At 60.9% G+C, this 18,593-nt stretch overlaps 1 protein-coding gene across 1 annotated transcript in view; it reads left to right on the forward strand.

Annotated features, from left to right (window-relative positions):
- ZFR2 (zinc finger RNA binding protein 2) overlaps window positions 1-18,593 on the forward strand; it is a 41,679-nt gene that overhangs the window by 18,805 nt on the left and 4,281 nt on the right. Inside the window, exons 3-14 of the mRNA XM_012729416.1 lie at window positions 613-727; window positions 1,349-1,561; window positions 1,653-1,984; window positions 3,007-3,189; window positions 4,908-5,127; window positions 5,926-6,071; window positions 7,039-7,158; window positions 8,701-8,840; window positions 9,361-9,490; window positions 10,049-10,239; window positions 13,624-13,795; window positions 16,734-16,872. Coding sequence (XP_012584870.1) covers window positions 613-727; window positions 1,349-1,561; window positions 1,653-1,984; window positions 3,007-3,189; window positions 4,908-5,127; window positions 5,926-6,071; window positions 7,039-7,158; window positions 8,701-8,840; window positions 9,361-9,490; window positions 10,049-10,239; window positions 13,624-13,795; window positions 16,734-16,872 — 2,101 coding nt within the window. The remainder of the gene's footprint in view (window positions 1-612; window positions 728-1,348; window positions 1,562-1,652; window positions 1,985-3,006; window positions 3,190-4,907; window positions 5,128-5,925; window positions 6,072-7,038; window positions 7,159-8,700; window positions 8,841-9,360; window positions 9,491-10,048; window positions 10,240-13,623; window positions 13,796-16,733; window positions 16,873-18,593) is intronic.

The raw sequence follows: 18,593 nt of genomic DNA on the forward strand, positions 1-18,593 counted from the left end.
GCCTCTACCATCCATAGCCTGTCCCTGGTTCAGCCGGTAAATGGCACCACCAGCCACCTAGTGGGCCAGTCTCGCTGGTCATTGCTTCTGTCTCCTCCCCTCCTGCCCTTCTCCCGGGGCCTCCTGTCCTCACCTCCACCTTATACCCAATCCAACCACAGTCCAGACGCCCCTGTGAGGCAGGATCCAGTCTTGTGCCCAGCTGCCCTTGGTGTGGAATCCAGGCCCTCCTCAAGCCCCTAGCGCTAGCCCACCTGACCCTGCCTGGCGGTCACCACTGCCTTACTCCTCTGCTCTCCCTTCCTGATCGGCAAGCCCACTAGCTGACCCCTGCCCGGGGGGACCCCCACCCCCGCATGCTGCTCACCCTGCTGGGAACTCTGTCCGCAGGTCTACTCGCACTTCCCTGCCTCACCGTCCCTCCGAGGAGCCCTCTCCTCGTCCTGCTGGACATTCCAGAGCGCTCTGTCTCTCAGACATTAGCTTCAGTTCCATCAGAGCAGGCTGCATCCTCCTCACTGCTCCCCCAGCAGCCAAAACAGGGCCTGACACAGTCGCGGCCCTGAGTGGGTTTCTCCCCACCCTGTGTCTGTCCCGGGCAACTTCTCGCAGGACGGTTACGGCTCCGGCTCACCAGTGGCTGCCAGCAGCTGTGAGAATAAGCCGTGTCGCCCGCCTTCTGCCGGCCAGCCTCCGCTCTCCGCCGCGGGCGCGCTCTGCCCGCCAGGTGCGTGTCCCTAGCCCGGGGAGTGGGCGCAGAGATGTTCAGCTCAGCATGGGGAGCCCCGTTAAGCCCGGATGTGAGACATTCCAGGTTCCGAGGAGATCAGGGTATAGTCGCGTGTCGTTTAACACCGGGGCCTGTTCTGAGAGACGTGGTGTCGGGCTCTGTCAGGGAACATCACTGAGTGAGGGCAGGCCTGGCGGTGCGGCCACCACGCCCCACTCTGGGCGCTGTCTTCTGTCATCCTTGGTCGACACGTGCCTGGATGTGGCGCTGGGACTGCCTCCTCCAGCGCCCGAAAGCCTTTGTGTGGGGGTGGGGGTGGGGTGGGGGGCTGACTGCGCAGCAAGGGCTTTTCTCCAAGGACGCTTTCCCAGGACCCAAGGACTTGGATTCTAGAGGAGGAAGAGCCAGGGCGCAGGCTTCCGGTCAAGAGGGGTCCCAGGAGTTAGACATTCAGGAAGCTCGCGGCCAGTTGCCCCCAAGACCCACTCACGATTCGGGGCCTGGGGTCCACGCTGGCTCGTGGAGCTGGGGAGGTGGTGCGCGTAGGGACTCCGCTCTCTGACCCCGGGCGACAGCGGTGAGGCGGCTTCTTCAGAACGGGCTGTGTTTGCTCCCCAGGGACGAAAGGAGCCTACGGTCAGCCCTGCGGGGGCTGCAGCCCAGCACAGCTGCCACAGCAGCCGCCCACCGCTCAGGAGGGCCAGGCAGCCAGCTCCACACCTGCCAGCCACACCTACGCCCCAGCCAGCGGCCAGCCGGCAGCCTCTGCCTCCCCTCTACCTCCCTACACCCCGGGCTCCTCTTTCAGCCCCGCCTCCGCCCCATGCTCCGGTAATCGGGGGCGCCAGGGGTGTGCACGCTGGTGGCTGGCAGTGTAGTCCCAGAAACCAGTCCATCCGCTCTCTCCTCGTCTGCCTCTTAGGCCCGAGCTACTCAGGCTATGACACATCCATGTGCCCAGCTGCCAGTCTGTTCTACCCTCCACCGCTGCCCCCACAGATACAGCCCCCATCTGCCCCGGCACCCCTCCAGCCGCCGCCGCCGCCGCCGCCTCCCCAGCAGCCCCCAGCCCTCCCCAAGCCCGCAGACGCCTCCCTGTGGAGCAGCTCAGGGAGCAGTCCCAGTGCCAGCGCTGCTGACGGTGTCCCCAAGAAACCACCGGCCCCCAACAAGCTGCTGAGAGCCAAGGGCAGCCCCAGGTCGTCGCTGCTCCTCTACTGTGAGGTCTGCAAGGTCGGCTGCGCTGGTCCGCAGGTCAGTCGCCTCGCCTGTGCCGGCAGGCCCCCTCTCACCGACCCGAGGTCAGGACGTCAGGGTCAGGGTCACTGCTGCCCCATCAGGTGCACATCAGGGGTGGCCTTAACATGGGCAGCTGGTGAGGAGGGCACGCCCTGGGTGTTGGCCACAGAGCATGGCCTTCGCTGCGCTGGGCAGCGGGCAAGAGGCAGCCAGTGTCCTCTCCCCAATGCAGGGAGGGCTGGGGCACCAACAGGGCCTCCCAGCGGCCACTACAGCTGGCCTGCTGGGCGGTTTACCAGGGCCAGAAGTGGATGAAGACAGGTTAGTGCGTGTGCGTGCATGTGTGCAGGACACACGTGTGCGCGTGAGAGTGCCGCCTAGGTGAAGGGCCCTCCAGCCGGCGCCCAGCGCGCCTTGTGGAACGGTGACCAGACACACCACAAAATAGCAGGCGCCTCTTCTGTTCCGTGCCCGCCTGCTCCCCGCTCCCAGGCAGTCGAGGGTTTCTGGGTTTCTCGTGTGCTTTCCAGCGGCGTTTTCAGTACACGAGTGTGGCCTCTTGGCGGTGAGAGCACCCTGCGGAGCAGGCGCGCGGGCTGGGTTTGCTGTGGTCCTCGCCTTCGGATCCCAGGGTGGCGCGGGGCCGCCGCGTGAGAGCTGGGGCGCTCGCCGGCACAGGTGGGCATCGTGGCCCTGTGGAGCAGGACTCGTGGCCAGGACTCCTGCATCCTCTCCCACACAAGCCCCTCGCATACAGCAGCGTCTGGAAGGGAAGCGTGCCCGGCGTCTTTCGTTGCTACCTGTCCTTGCCGGGTCTCGGAGGCCTGAGATCTTTGCTGGGGTTCAGAAAAACCAGGAGTTTCAAATGGCCCCCCAAACTAAATGCATGATCCTTTGAGGGTGTTTGGTTAAGAAAGGCGTGTTTTAGGAAAGAGAAAGCAGCCTCAGTCTTCGTTCTGAGTGTGTGGAGTGGGCTTACCTAAAGGGGTACCTGGCGAGCACGCGCCGCCCTCGGGCCCCTCTCTCTCTGCTGACAGACCTATCGTGAGCACCTGGACGGACAGAAGCACAAGAAGAAGGAGGCAGCTCAGAAGACCGGCAGCCAGCCCACCGGCAGCCCACGCCGGGTGCAGGCCCAGCTGCACTGCGGCCTGTGTGCTGTGTCCTGCACCGGGGCTGAGGCCTACGCAGCCCACATCCAGGGGGCCAAGCACCAGAAGGTAGGTGCCCCGGAGGGGCCATGCTGAGCCCTCCGCAGGGACCCAGTGGGGTGTCAGTGCCCGGAGGCAGCAGTGGTGGGAGGAAGCGCTGTCTGTAGGCCACATAGCGCCCTCCTCCCAGCCAGTTTCACCTCCCAGAGAGGAGAGTCTTCCTGCCGCTGGGCAGAAGCGTAAAGCGGGGAGGGATGGGATCGAGGCCCAGAGGAAGCATTCTTGACATGAGGTGTGTTCCTACATTCACATGAACGAGAGTTCGAACTTTGAGGCGAGCAAAGGGTATATTCCACACGGGCTCCTGCTTTTCAAAAATAAATCAAATTGTACAAACCAAATTAAATCGGAAGTTTTATATCAAAGTCTTAATTGATATTAAATGAGTATCAGTATTTGGGGCATGTGTTACTGTTTCAATGCCAGTGTTTTCCTTGGGCCTGTCTTTTCCTGGGGGAAGTTCATGGGCTCCCCCAGCTGACAGGCAGGGGGATGTCGCCTCCCTCCCTGAACCTGCTCTTCCTACGGCCCAGAAGGTACTTTGAAGAGCAGCAGCCCTCTTCTAGATGGCATCTTACCCGGCGCTAGAATGTTCACAGCCTGGGCGTGTGTTGAGAGGGGAGGAGGATGCCCGCTGGGTCACCTCCTCGGAGCGTCGTGTGGGTCTGGACTGGGCAGTGGGCGAGCCCTGCCCCCGCCCAGCACGCTGTCTCCTGTCCTCCTGCTCCTGTGCCTTTGCTCCCACCGCACCCCCCAACTCTGCCTTCCGCCAGCCCCCCACTGCCCTGTGACCACCTGCTTGAGGGTCTGTCTTCAACCTGACCCTTAAGGGCCTGAACCAGCCCCAAGTCCCACCAGGGAATGAGCAGAGGGGGGAAGGAGGAGGGGAGGAGGGGGTGGAGAAGTGGGGGAAGGGAACGCCCTGGCTTGACTGCGCTGTAGGGCAGAGGCAGAGGAGCTGGGCTCAGGCCGCTGGGCTTCAGGAGCCAGGGAGCACCTGACGCCGGCTCAGGAGCTGTGAGTGTAGGAGACTTAGACCTGGGAAACGTGTCCGGGGTGGTCCTCCATGCAGAGGCTGAGGCCGAGGCGTTCCGGTGGGACATTTGCACTAAGTGCTTTTGACGGGGAGTGCGGTGGGGCGAGGGCTGGCTGAGGATGGGGAGACGGGACTCTCGGTAGACCTGTGTCCATGCGTTCCTGCTCAGTGTGGCCTTTAGCCACCACCTTCCAGGCACGCTGTGCCCCTGCTGGGGTGGGCACCGGACCGGGCTCGGGAGGCAGAAAGTGGCCCTTTGGCCCCAAGCAGTGTTTGGAGGGAAAGGCTTGGTGGGAGCCAGCGGGGCGGACGCACGGTCTGATCTCCTGACGTTCCGGCCAGCGAGGGACAGCACAGATGGCACAGGTCCCCACGGGCCCTGCCGCTACCTGGGCGCCAGCGGCCCTCCCACCTTGGTCTGCGTGACGACGCCCGTGGCGCTCGCACACGGTACAGTCCCCTGAGCCACGTCCCGGTTGTTAAGCTGCGTTGACTGCTGTGTGCGTACGTGGCTAGTGGGGAGCGAGAAGCAGGAGCCCCTCTGAAGCCCTTCTGGGGGGAATGTTGCTGCTCCTCATACACAGTGAGGCGGCCACAGCCCACCCCGCCCCGGGCCCATGCTCTGCTTCTCTTGAACATCTTCAACCAGGCCTAGAAGTGGCCCTGACAGGGAGGCCTGGGTCTGTTCCAGGTCTTCAAGCTGCACACCAAATTGGGGAAGCCCATTCCCATCGTAGAACCAGCGCCGGGAAACTCCAGGTTGGCCCAGCCTGCCGGCAGCAGCGAGCCAGCCCCCCTCACCCCACTTGACCCCGCCGCCAAGCCCGTGGCCCCTGCCGGCCCCGGCACGCACACCTTGAGCAAGCCAGTGCCGCCCCAGCGACCCCCCGCCTCGCAGGCCGCACCCGCAGGTACGTGTCTGCAGGCTCCTGTGCTCTGGCGGGCAGGTTCGGCTCTGATGAGTTTGTGGGCTCCTGGAGACCCTCATCCCTGCCTTCCCTCTCGTGGGAGACTCGGTGGCCTCTGCGTGACAAGGGTCGGGCTGGAAATCACTGGGATCGCATTCCCTGCCTGCTAAGCGGTTTACCCTTGACCCTGTAAAGTAGATTTTGTCGTTAACTTGCAGATGCACAGCTGATGTGGGGCGAGGTTGGTGACTGGCCAGGGGACACCCGTAAGCAGTGCAGGTGGCAGTCAAACCGGGTCGATCTGTCAGTCTCTGCCCTTTACCTCCACACTGGACAAAGGAGGGGGAGGGGGTGTCTTCGACATTTAGCCCAGGAAACCCTGAGATTTGAATAATCACGTGATGTTAAAGACCAGATTATTAAATAAGACCAGATCACAAACAATTTTGATAAAAAATGTCTTCCTGGTGAGGCCACTGGGTTTGCCCAGTGGGACCAGGCTGACCTGGTCCTCGGCCTTCCTGGCATCTCGCATCTGTGAACTGGGCTTTGTCCAGCTGGAGCTCCCTGAGCTCGGCCTCCAAGCAGACTTCCCAGGGGTGCATCTGAGCTGCATCCATCCAGCGTGGGATGGGCCCCACTCTCAGCTGGGGTCTAAGCTGGCACCAGAGGGTCTTGGGGGCTTCCACAGGGGCGGGAAGTGGGGCAGCGGGAACGCAGTGGTAGGGTTCACACGGCAGACAGGAAGCCCACCACGGTTTTTGGCTCAAACATGACAAATAACACAGTTCTTCCCTCTAGGGCTTTCTGAGGAACAAGCAGTGGGCAGCAGACCCCCTGAGCCCAAAACGGAGGAGCCCAGAGGACTAGCTACTGGAGGAGGCTCTGAGGAAGCTTCTGGAAGCTCCTGTGACTCGCAGCCAGTAGGCCCAGAGTATGTGGAAGAGGTAACTGCCGCACCCACAGGACAAGTGCAGTTTACAGGCCAGACCAGGCAGCCTCGGCTAAGCCCACAGGCAGGTCCGGGCTTCAGATCCTAGAAACAGGATGTGGTATGAGCAGAGGCGTTTCCTGCCAGGCGGCTCTTTTTACCTGTGGGAAGACAAGCAGGAAGAGAAATCCAGGCCCTTGAAATTGAGGCATTTGGAAAGCTCCCATGTTGCCCCTTTGCTGGGCCCGAGGCTCTCAGGACCTGCTGGGGCCGGGCCCATAGACCGCAGGGCCAGGTCTCTGTCCACCTCTGTCGCCTTTAGCCCCGGGCATGGGTAGGTCTCCTGCACACCCTGTTGGCACTCGGTGAGCCGCCGTCCAGGTGCCCAGAGCCCTAACAGGTGTGTCCTCCCACCCTCACCCCTGAGTGCTCCAGCAGCCCAGCGGTATCACTCCCAAAGACAGGCGTGAGGTGGCATTGACCCTTCTTCCTGTTCATGTTCTTGGAAACCAGTTCAGCGTCTTCCGTTTGTCCTGTGCAAAGTGGCCATTCCAGGCAGCTTCATGCCGTTGGAGACCCTGTCACTTCCTAGTTTAAGGAGAGCAGGGACAGAGGCCAAAGGAGCTGGAGAAGGCACAGTGGGTAGGCATGGCCTCGTGAGGGAGCCTGCAGGGCCAGGCTGTGCTGGGGGGCGAGGGTGGGGCGGGGCCTGGGGACAGAGCTGTTCTGAAGACTGCCCTTCAAATCAGACCACTGGGGGAAAGTTTCCTTTTTATTACAATAGTTACTTTGAAATCATTTCCCCCATCCCATTCTAACCCCCATGGGCTTTCCATCACCAAATCACCCTCCGGGGAAATTTTCTGAACAAATCACGGGGCAAACAGGAAGCCAGCAGCCTCCCTGGGTCCGTGCCCTTCCCGGGAAGGAGGTGCCCCTGCCTGAGAGCCAGACCCCTGATGGTGCGCTGATTTGTGTCTCAGGTGTGCAACGAAGAAGGCAAAGTGACGCGGTTCCACTGCAAGCTGTGTGCGTGCAGCTTCAACGACCACAACGCCAGGGACATGCACATCCGGGGGCGGCGCCACCGGCTGCAGTACAAGGTGCGGCCAGCAGGGGCGCCAGGCCGCCCCTCTGCTCACCCCGGTTGGGGTCTGGGGAGATTCCGGTGCTTTCTACATCTCGCCCATGTCTCACATTGCACCGTTTTTTTTTTTAAGATTTATTTATTTGTGCAGAACTGGGATACAGGCCAGAGGCTCAGGGGCGGTGAGAGGCTTCACCAGAGACAGAGCGGGGAGCAGAACAGGCAGATCGACGAAGTACACTGCTAAGGGGAGCAGGGGCGGGTCAGGAGAGGTCTGCCGCGCCATGTGGTCACCTCCGGGGCAGGCGGGGATCGGACTCATGCGGAAGCGGCTTTAGATTCTCAGTGCTGTGCTTTAACCCGCTGCACCAGCGGGGAGGGCCCTCACATTGCACCTTTTGCCTCGCCGGCCTGAGCCCCGGAAGGCGGCTCTGGCTTGGGACGGGAGGAGACCTCTCAGGTGGCCTGAGGAACTGCGTGTGGGCCACCTGCTGACGGAAGGACCCCCACGGGGTTGTAGTTGCCCTTGTATTTTACCCCTTGTTGCCAGAGGAAGTTCTCAAACATGGGTATCTTCAGAAGCGGGCCTCCCGGTGTGGCCCCTCCAGGGCTCAGCTTCGGTTGAGTGGGGAGCAGAACAGGTGGATCCACTGAAACACACGCTGAAGGGAGTAGCGGGCAGGTCAGGATTGCGCCCTGTGGGTCACTCCCTGGCCGGGGATTGAACTCATGCTTCAGAGGCTGTGGACAGCTTCCTAGTGCTGCATTTTAACCTGTTGTGGCACCAGGGAGGGCCCCTGGACATTTCCTTAAGTGAGAGCAAATGCTGTGTGGCCTGTCATGTCTGGCTTCTCTCCCAAAGCATCGTGTTTTCAAGCCCCACCCACCTAGCAGCTCCTTTTTATGGCTCAGCACTATTTCAGTGCCTGGATGGACCACATTGCGTTAATCCACTCATCAGCTGATGGACCCTGGGTCTCTCTGTACCAGTGAATAATCCTTAAACGACACATGCGACTTCCTGAATGACAAAACTGATGTTCTAGAAACGAGCGTTTAACAGTTGAACTGGCAGTGATGCACCAGGTGGCAGACCGTGGCCCAGGACTGCGCGTGCTCGACGGCCTCCGTGGCCTGACCGTGTACTGGTGTGCAGTAGTGGCCGAGTCTTCTAGTGACACATTTCTTAGCCGGCCCCCATTGCTAGTCAGAGCATGACTGTTTGCTGGATTCCGCATCACCGACGTTGCTCTGAATTACATGATTGGGGCCGAGCGTCCCAGTCTGTGTGTGCGTCACCTTCTCTGATGTCTTAGTCAGATGCATGATGGGGTCCAGCCGCCACCGCTGTCTGTCCCCTGTGAACTCTGGGTGTCGGCTGTGTTTTGTTCCCCTCAGTGCTTCCCTTCCCCACTGTGGGCCTTGGGGAGGAGGAGTGTGACTTTAGGGTCGAAGCCCAGTGGGAGGATGTCACGGTGGGGCTCTCCTGGGTTCCCGAGACTCACCGCAGTCTCCTTCGATGAAGGGCTGCATGTACGTCCTCTTCTTGTCTTTCCAGAAAAAAGTGAACCCCGAGCTCCCCCTGGCACTCAAGCCCAGCCCCAGAACCCGGCGGGTTGTGGAGGAGCAGCTGCGGAAGCAGAGGCAGCTGACCAAGCGGCGGCTGGAGGCCATGCGGCGCTGGCACAACCAGATGAGGTGTGGCCCTGGCTCTGCCCGCCGCCCGCCCACCGGGGCTTGGCGGCGAGCCAGACCTGCACGCGGGGCTGAGGGGCTGCTCTGCCCTCCACCTGCTAAGCGTGGGCCGGGCAAACCAAGGGGAGCTGCTGATAGCCTGGCTTCCAGGGCGCTGGCGGCCCGCATCTCCCCGCCCTTGGGAGCAAGTGCTTCCTGCCACGGCAGCTCGTTCAGGGAAGCTCCGCAGCGTGAGTCTGCTGGGGTGTCAGCTGGCCCAGGGCTGCAGCTTCGGGCTCCCTGGCCTGTGCTCAGCAGGCTGGCGCAGGGCACATAATTACAGCGTCTTGTGGGTCACGATGGGGCCCCCGTGCCGGGTCGCCTGCCAGTCAACCTGGAGCCCCAGCCTACCCAGTGTGATGGTGAGGAGACTCCCGGCTTTCCCATGTGGCCGAGGGGACAAGCCCGGGGTCCCACACTGCCCAAGGGGACAAGCCCGGGGTCCCGCGCTGCTCACAGTTCCTTGTCCCCTCTCGTCCCGCAGGCAAGATGACATCTGCAGGAGGCGGCTGGCACAGGCGCCGGCTGCCCAGGATGACCACCCGGGACACCCCAGGCCGGCCTGCCCGCCGCCCCTCATGGTCAGGCCTGGGGAGCCCGCCCCTGCGGCCCTGGTGAGCAGGGCTTGTCTTCCTGCTACTGGGTGTTAGCCCCAGGGGTGGATGGCATTCTCACTCCCTCGCCAGAAAGACCTGGGCTCTCTCCGGAAGGAGGGGCCAAGTTTTGTACCTAGGCCTGCGGAAAGGGCTGGCACTGGAGGAGTACACCTTCTTTCTGATCACCAGGCCCTGCCCTACCGTCGTCGCTGTGTTTCTTTAGCTTCAGGAGGCCCTGCGGTCACACCCCTCAGGAGCCCGCACAACTTGCCCGCAGACCAGGCCCTGGGCAGATAGGCGCCTTTAGTTTGCACTAGCCAAGGGGAGAGACCTTGGTGGGCCAGACGCTGGCTGAGAAATGCGAGAGTGTGGCCAGAGGAGTCCTCTGGGCTCATACTTGGCCCAGCGCTCCCAGGCAGACCCATGGCCCTGGCTCCTGCACTGTCCCGTGGGCACCCACCTTTCCTCGGCTGGGCTGTCCAGCCACCACCTGCCTATCATCCCACGGTCAGCCTGGCTCCGGCACTGGATCCTGGGGCCCTCAACCCACCCACCCTGTGCCCCATCTCCCCACAGCCCACTCGGCGGCCGGAGTCCAGCGATGACCGGCACGTCATGTGCAAGCACGCTGCCATCTGCCCCACCGAGGAGGAGCTCCGGGCGGCGCAGAAGGCCATCTCCCACTCGGAGCGCGCGCTTAAGCTGGTGTCTGACACTCTGGCTCAGGAGAGTTCCAGAAACCCAGAGCAAGAGGGCAGAGAGCGCAGGTAGGAAAGGTCCACGGCCTGTCTCCCCCCCAGGCCGGGGTGACTCGCGGAGCTCAGGGGTCTGCTCACTCTGGAGCGGAAACCCGGTGCCTGAAAGGCGGCGCCGCCAGGAGGGCAGACGCCCGGCAGCGCCCAGCGCCGCTCTCACGTGAGCCTTCCAGCGCCCAGGCTCTCCGGCCACCGCAGGAAATGCAGACCTGGAGCGCCACGGCTCCCAGCGCGCCAGTGCCACGAGAGCGTTGTTTTGACAGTAGAATTCACTTTCCCACTGAAGAGGCACCTGGTAGCGCAGTCCACAAGGGCGGGCCACTTCTCGTCCTCATCGGGGGGCGGGAGGGGTGTGTGACCCACCCCCCACCTCTGCCTCCCAGCCCTGGGGGCCTCCAGCCACGGGGGCCAGCCGCTGCGTTATAATGAGCGGCGGGCGCACAGGTGAGTCTGAGGGCACTGGCCCCTCCACGGCCCTTCTCTCTGCGCGCTCTTCTTTCCCTTCTTTTAGGCGTGTTTTCTGTGTGGTAAAACACACAACGTGGGCGGACGACGTTCCGCGCTGTGCGTGTGCTGGCATTGTCCGCTTGGTCCCCTCGGCGCCGGGTCTGAGCCCTCCTCCTCCTCCCGGTAGCCTCCGTTCTGAGTCACATTGGTAGTGGTTGCGTTTGGTTGGTTTTTTTCTGGCCCTTTATTTGGTTTCTCTATATCCTAAAACATCTGAGTTAAGCCATCTGGCAATCAGAACCCCCTTCAGTTCCATATGTGTTGTACCAAGTGGCAAGAGATCGTCTTTTTTATGGCTGAGTAGTATTCCCCCGTGCGTATCTTGTGGAAGAATAGTGCAGCGAACAGGAGTGCGTCGATCCCTTCCAATTAGTGGTTTTGCATTCTTTGGGTTGATGTCTAGGAGTGGGATTGCTGGGTGATTTATTAGACCTCTTCTTAGTGTTTTCGGAAACATTCATGAGGCTGTGCAGCCATCTCCACTTCTGTTTACACAAAGTTCACCATTCCAAGCAGAAGCTGTATCCCTAGTACATCCCCCAGCCTCTGGCACCCCACTGCCCCCCACAACAATACTTGGTTTGGCTTGTTCACTCATATAAGGGGGATGGCACAAAGTTGCCCTTGTGTATCCAGTTGATCCCACTTAGTGTGGGTAGCTTCTTTTCACAGTAATGTGTGTTCTCTAGAAAAAGCTTGTCCCTTATGAGCTGCAAAGTGTTGGAACAAAATGGATTTACCTAACTTCAGGCAAGTATCACCCCAGGATCTTGCATTTACTTGGGGGCTGAGCCCGCTCCTCCCCCGTAGGGAAAGCAGGGGCACAAAGAACCCTTTCTTTCAGCCTGCCCTGAGCTCATCCGCAAAGTCCCAGGAGCAGAGTCCCTGAAGGGGAAGCCATCCCAGCTCTGAGGTTGGCCCGGGCTTGGTGTTTGCTCCTGAATCAAGACAACGTGGTCAGTACCAGCCCCTAAGCGTGCCATGTGCCCTACAGCCCTGCGCTTCTGGCCTCCCGGCATTGGGGGGGCAGGGAGGCAGGCACGCCCTGTCCACGGCCGACTCGCCCGGCCGGGGCCGCACCAGGCTGCACAGGCGTGCCGTGCCCGTCCACCCTCCCAGCTCCTGCTGGTCAGCCTGACGGCGAGGAGGACTCATCTCGCCGCCTGCAAGTCCTGAGTTTCCTGCCCGGTACATGTTCAGTTTTTCACCTCTTATTTTGAAGCGATTATGGACCTGTAGCAAAAATAGCACGGAGGTTGGGAACACCCTCCCCCAGTGGGGACACAGATGCACAGAGTGTCAGGCCTGAAGCCTACGTCAGGAGCCCCACACCCTCCTCCGCGTTCCCACTTTTAGCAGCCCCCTCTCAAATGGCTGCCTGCGCAGTCCCGTGCATCTCATCACGTCGCGGGCCCTGGAACCTGCCAGCTGGGAGACAGTCTTCCGGGCACAAGGGACACCCCTGGGCGCTGCTCCCCGAACTCCTCCCTACACCTGGGCGCCACTTCATGGCTTCTGAGCTGTCACATAACATTGTGTCATGTTATGTGTTGTTGTGGCCTCGAGTTACTTTTTAGGAACACAGAAATGTGTTCTTTTCTTCTTGGGAACGTGATAAAGTAGTCTACAGATGCCCCAGTACTTAGCTAAGTAGTGCAGTGAGGATATTAGTGGATTTTTAAAACTTACATTATGGAAATGTTCCACTATATAGACGGTGACAGAGTAGTAAAATTAAAGTGAACCATTTGGCCGCCGTGAAGCGTGGTCTGTCACTGCGACCATACTCGTGTCTGTAGGGGCCTAAAGGAAATCGTGTCCACATCATGCCACTGGCTGGTAGTCATGCGCTTCTCCAAGCAGTAAGGGTCCCTCTTTCTGAGGTGTAACCACAACACCATGATTACACTTCAAAAATCCAACAGTAATTCTTTAACACCATCAAATATCCAGCCCAAGCCGAAATTTCCATGATGTGGTTTTTCTGTGTGTTTTGGGGTTTTGTGCCGAGTGGGGCTCTCGCGGTCTCTCTGTCGTGCCCCTCCCATCCTGCTCTGTGCTCTCTCTTCCTGGTGAGTCCTGCGTCTTGCTTGAAGAGCCTGGTCCTGGCGTGTGGTCCGTGTGTCCAGGGCTGGGATTTTGCTGGCAGCTTCCTGAGCCAGGTCAGGTCTCCTTGGCTCTGTCAGGCTCAGCACTCTCACTGCAGAAGCAGGCAAGAAATATGTAAAGCTGGAAAAAATAATAAGGTTATCAGACATCTCAACAAGTGTCACAAAGAAAGCGAAGGGGCAGTTCTGGAGTGACAGGGGCGGGTGGCAGCTTCTGGAGCAGCGAGGGGACATTTGTGTCAAGATCCACCACAGGAGGGCACCCCAGGCGGCGGCTCCCCTCAGGAATGAGCACCAGGGGCCTAAGAGCCAGGGGGCCAGGACGGGGTGGCCTTGGCCCTGGAAGAAGCTGGGTGTCCTCCACTGGCGGAGGAAGCCTGAGGGGGCTAGGCAGGGGGGAGCCTCCCTGTGGAGAGCTGGCCTAGACCTGGGCACAGGTGGGGGCCGAGGGGCAGGCTGGGAGGAAATGGGGAGGAGAAGCAACTGGAGAGGCCCGGGGCCACCGTGATGCCTTTCTAGCGCATGGTTTGTGGGGAAAGGCTGCACTGAGCACGCGCACTGTGCTGATTGTAGTTCCAAGTGCTTTTCTCGGCTGCACCGCCTTCCCCCAGGTTCCCCGCCAGAGGGGGCATGCGCCTGTTCTCAGATGAGGAAACTGAGGACGGGGGCCCCAGGGTGCTGACATTCCAGGAACTTGTGAGCACAGAGCCCGATTGCACAGGCCTGGGTCCCTGGCTCGCTTGCCCCTCTTTCTCACGTGTTTGTGGGTCTGTCTCCTCAGTGGCCTCAACCCCTCCACTCGGATCCTGAAAGGCGTGATGCGGGTGGGCCTCCTGGCCAAGGGCCTCCTGCTTCGGGGTGACCGGAAGGTGCGGCTGATCCTGCTCTGCTCCCAGAAGCCCACGCACACCCTGCTGCGGCGGGTCGCCGAGCAGCTGCCCCAGCAGCTCTTGGTAAGGTCCCAGGGGTGCTCTTAGTGACCTCATAGCTTTCAGACACTCGGCCTCACCAGCAGACACAGAGCAGTTGGGTTTTATAGATGTCCCCCTGAGCGAGCACTGGCAACCTCAGGGTTCCTTGACATTGCGAGTTCCGGCTGGGTGGGGTTCCCGGGCCCAACCGGCGCGGATGGTGTGGAGGTGCCCCGCCCCCAGCGAGCTCAGTTCACCGCAGCTCTGACGCGGCCATCCAGCACTGCGACAGGCCTCCTCGGGACAGGGCTCAGTCTCCTGACCATCCTCATTTGCCCTTCCGAGTAGCTGGCTACAAAGCAGAGGTTACCCATAGCCCCCCTTCAGGGTCAATTCATTCGCTAGAATGGCTCACAGGACTCCAGAAACCTAGTTTAATCACTAGATCACGGATTCATTACCAAGGACATAACTGGGAAGGGCCAGATGAGAGCCCCCCGGGGCAAGGTGGGGACAGGGCCCACTGCAGCTCCAGGCACCCTCTCCCCTGGGCCTCTCGCAGCTGCGCCTCTCGCAGCTGCGCCTCAAGCAAGCAGGACTGATGGCCCCGGAGGCCTCTGGACCTGACCTCAGCCTCTGCCCCTGGAGGCCCGTCCCCGCACCCAGATGCTTCCCCAGATGCCACCTCATTCACCTGACAACACTCACCTCTTTATCCCTCCTAACACTTAGCTGGGAGCCAGGAACCCTGAACAAAGACCAAATATGAATGAGAAACAGATTCTGGTCACCTGAATCACCAAGTGTGTACTCTGGTAAATTACAGTACCTCAAAGGCAGGCCGCGGTGCCTGGGCCGGCTCACCGGGCAGCGCCTCAGCGCCACCAGGAGGGGCAGATGGCGCCCAGATGCGACTCCTGTCCTCACCTGGAGAGTGGGAGAGGGGAGGACCCACTTCTAGGGTGCGGGAGGCGGGCTGGGTTTCCTGCTCTAGCCTGTTTGTGCTGCTGCCGTAGTTCTTCCTCGCTGAGGTGGTGGCTGGGAAGAGAGTCCCGCCGGTTAAAAGGTTGACCGGTTTAGGTTTGAAGCAGCCCACAGCGCCTTCCCAGTGCTTCTGTCTGCGCTGCTCCCGGAAAATTCAGCAGGCGCCTCCACCTGGCGAGCACTGCTGCAGCAGCCCAGCCTCCCGTGCCAACTCACACTTTAGCTCCTGGGAAGAGACTGGCTGAGACGGTGCCAGGGCGGCTCCTGACTGGACCAGTGTGTGCAGACACCAGGCCTGAGGGGGCGGGGCCTGCCCTGGCAAGGCTGAGGGAGCCCCTGGGGGAGCGCACCTGAGGGCCAGGACGGGTCGGGCTGGGCTGGCGGCTGTGTGAGGTGAGGCAGAATTGTTTTTGCAGGTGTGTGGGGAGGCTCGAGGGTGTGAAGCCAGGGAATGAGGCGCTGCAACGGAACCACGCACTTTCTAAGGCCTGTGACACGCCAGCTGGCTGTGGCCACAGGGGTGCAGCGAGGTCCAGACACAACCCTGTCTGTGGAAACTCACAGCCAGCAGCTAAACCACACCTGAGCCCACGGAAATGCTCAGGCTGTGGGAGAGCTGATGGCACCCACCCTGCCGCACGTGCAGGTGGGGTGCAGCGTGGGGGGCCTCGGTGGAGGCTGTGGTGGGCCGGGAGAGTGGTGCAGTTCACATGCCAGACCAGCCTGAGGTTTGCATGCAGGAGGCATGCCAAAGGTGCTTGCCTCTCCCAGGCAGAAACTCTGGGATCCACACAGCAACCCCAGGTGGGTCTTGGGCTCCCTGTTTGTCAAAGACCTGAAGCCTCGCTGGGACCAGGGAGGCTCCAGCGGAAGCATTTGAACCCTAAGTCTGACTTGGGAACCCCACGCCCTGGCCATTGTGGAAAGACTGCGTAACTACGGGTGGGGGGGACATCCCTGGGGTGCAGAGACAATTCTGTGACCCCTGGGGCCCAGGAGTCTGCCACCAGCGCCCATCAGCCATACCTGGCCACACAGTCCCAAAAGGTGAGGGGCCAAGTAAGGCCTGTCAGCGCCCTAGTCACCACCCCAAACCCACCTTCCTTGTGAGGCGCCCTCAGGACAGGAGGCCGGGTTCTTGGTGGCTGCGAGACAGAGGGCCCCCTCTCCCGAGACCCAGCGCAAGGGGCCCCAGAGCCGTGGCTGGAGAGGCCGTAAGGGCAGCGAGGAGGGCAGCACCCAGAGAGGGCGTCGAGGGCCTCTGGGAGGAGCCCCGGTGATGCAGCCGGGCCCCGCGATGCCTGTGCTTGGGGCGGGGGTCTGCGGCAGGAGGCGGGGCAAGCCGGGTGGACGCCAGTCTGCCGGGGAAGCCAGCGGACCCGGCCCTCCGGACGCGCAGGAGCATGTCCGCATGTGGAGGAGCTTCTCACCTGACGGCAGCTGCGGGGCCACGTGGTAGTTACGGCGCTCTTTCCTCTCCGTGGCCGCGGGCTGCCTCGCTGCCACGTGCCGGCACTGGCTGGGGTGCTGCCGTGAGGCCACACAGAATGAGCTCCCCACGCGGGAGCACGCCCCCGGGCGGAGTTGGTGGGTCAAGGCTGTGAGCCCAGTGCTCCTGCCAGAAGACCTCCCTCGGCAGGGGGTGGACGCTGGGCTGGCCAGCCTCGCCCTGGCCAGTGACCAGGCATCGCCCTGTTACATTTACTTCTGCTGCTGGGGGTGGTGGTGGGTGGTCTGTGGCATTTTGTGGGCAGGGCCGTGTCCTCCTCTCTCTGCAAGCGCTGTTCTGGCACGGGCCAGCTCTAAGCGGCCTACTGGATTCCCGGGCGCCCTTTGGCCTGAGGGTGCCTCACGCGGGACACAGAGGCTGCAGAAGACTCAGGCGGGTGCTCCCTGGAGGACAGGGCCGGCCTCTGCCCGGCCCCGGAACACTCCTGCTTGTTACGGGCACCTCGAGCTGGAGTAACTGGCCTGGTGATGTGTCTGCACCTTGCAGGTGGTGACGGAGGACAAGTACCAGGTCTCCTCCGACCTCGAAGCCAGCATCATCATCTCCGCCTGTGAGGAGCCCAGGATGCAGGTCGCTGTGTCAGTTACCTCACCCTTGATGCGGGAGGACCCCTCCACAGACCGAGGTGCAGCCTGGCCCCTGGCAGCTGGGGGTCTCGGGCAGGGTGCTGTAACCCAGTGTCTCGGCACATCTGTCAGCCACAGGTCACTGGGGAATGGAGGAAGTGAGTGGGCCGTGTCAGATGACTGAGAGTCAGATCAGGGCACCCCTCCTCTGGCCCAGGGGCAGTTCCCGAAGCTTCGGCAAGAGCTGTTGGAGTCCATTCATCTGTGCATCGCAGGGGTCACCTCAGACCCTGCTGGTCTCTCTGCCGCTCCTTGGGACCCGCTCAGAAGCTTGAGGCAGACCACCATTGCCTGGGAGAGGCAGGCGGGCAGACCACGAGACCGGAGACCAGCCGGAGCCTGGTTACAGCGAGGTTTGGTCCCCGGACCTCCTCGCGTCATGCTGCGCAAGTTCCGAAATAGCCCCCAAACTCCAGTCTTCCTGATCCGCTTCGTGGTTTTTGGTCATGGCTGGAGGCAGTGAACTCTCATTTCGCTTTAAGTCAATTAATTCTTAACACTTTTTTTTTAAGATTTCTTTTATTTATTTATGTATACAAGAGCTGAGGTACAGGCCAGAGATGTGTGTGGGGAGGCTGAGAGGATTCACCAGAGACAGAGAGGAGCAGAACAGGAAGACTGACTGAAATCCACTGCTGAGGGGAGCAGCAGGGAGACAGGAGAGGTCTGCTGCGCCCTGGGGGTCACTCCCTGGCTGGGGAGCAAACTCGAGCTGCAGTGGCTGGGGGCAGCTTCACAGTGCTGACTTAATTTCTTGCACCACCAGGGAGGCCCAGTGCTTACATTTAAAAAACAGAGGTCTTTGAACCATAAGTTGAAAATTGTTAGCAGTTGTCATAATTATCTAGAAAATGCAGTAGGGGAAGCTGTTAGGTTCTAGCTGGAGGCCTGGAGGGTTTGCTCAGCCAGGCCAGGAAGTATTAGACTGTACTGAAGCCCCATGGTCATAGCAGAGGCTGACAGGAGGATTTAGAGAACCGGAAACCCCACTGACGAGTGTCCTTAGGCAGCGGCCATACCCCCAGTTACAGAAAGGGGCTCTGTGATCCTCCCGTATTGGTGGATGGGGTTGGGAGTGGGGTGGGGCTGGGTTTCCTGCCTCTTAGATAGCGGCAGCCCAAGTCCGCTGTTGAAAAAAGGGCCCCTAAGCCTTCCTCAAGAACACACCCCTGTTTCCATCTCTGCCTGAAGGAGTGATTTGCCTGTGGTAGGTAGAGCTCCATGGGGATCTTTATGGCTATAAGGGAAACCTGTGCTAACCCAAATAAACCAGGTTCTCCTAGAATAAAGTGGGAAGAATATTCTGGAATCAGTGAGAAAGAAAGAAAGAAAGAAAGAAAGTGAAATGGGCCTGAATTTTTTTCAGACATAGAGGCCTTTGTCATGTTAGGGTATTCCAATCTGACCTACTTCCCCTTTCAGTCATGCATTCGGAAGTTTCTGGAAGCCTGGTTTAATTCAGTCTTCATCGTAACTGTCCTTAGCGAGGGCGACAGCACCGAGGCGCCCTCAGCCTGGCTGCTCTTGCTCCTGTCTCTGAGGAGACAGTGGCAGATCCGCAGTGTGGGGTGGGGCTGCGAGTGGGGTGGCGCTGGGGCGTGGGTGACAATCTGGAGTGGGCTGAGGGTCTTTCACAGTAAAATGGGGCCCAGAGACTTGAAGGACCCAGGAAGCCGAAAGAGCGGGGGGCTCCTGTCCACAAGTCCTCAGGACCCGCTCT

The sequence above is a fragment of the Condylura cristata genome, unplaced genomic scaffold (genome assembly GCF_000260355.1).
Source record: "Condylura cristata isolate star-nosed mole 26May11 unplaced genomic scaffold, ConCri1.0 scaffold00025, whole genome shotgun sequence".
Classification (NCBI taxonomy): Eukaryota; Metazoa; Chordata; class Mammalia; order Eulipotyphla; family Talpidae; genus Condylura; species Condylura cristata.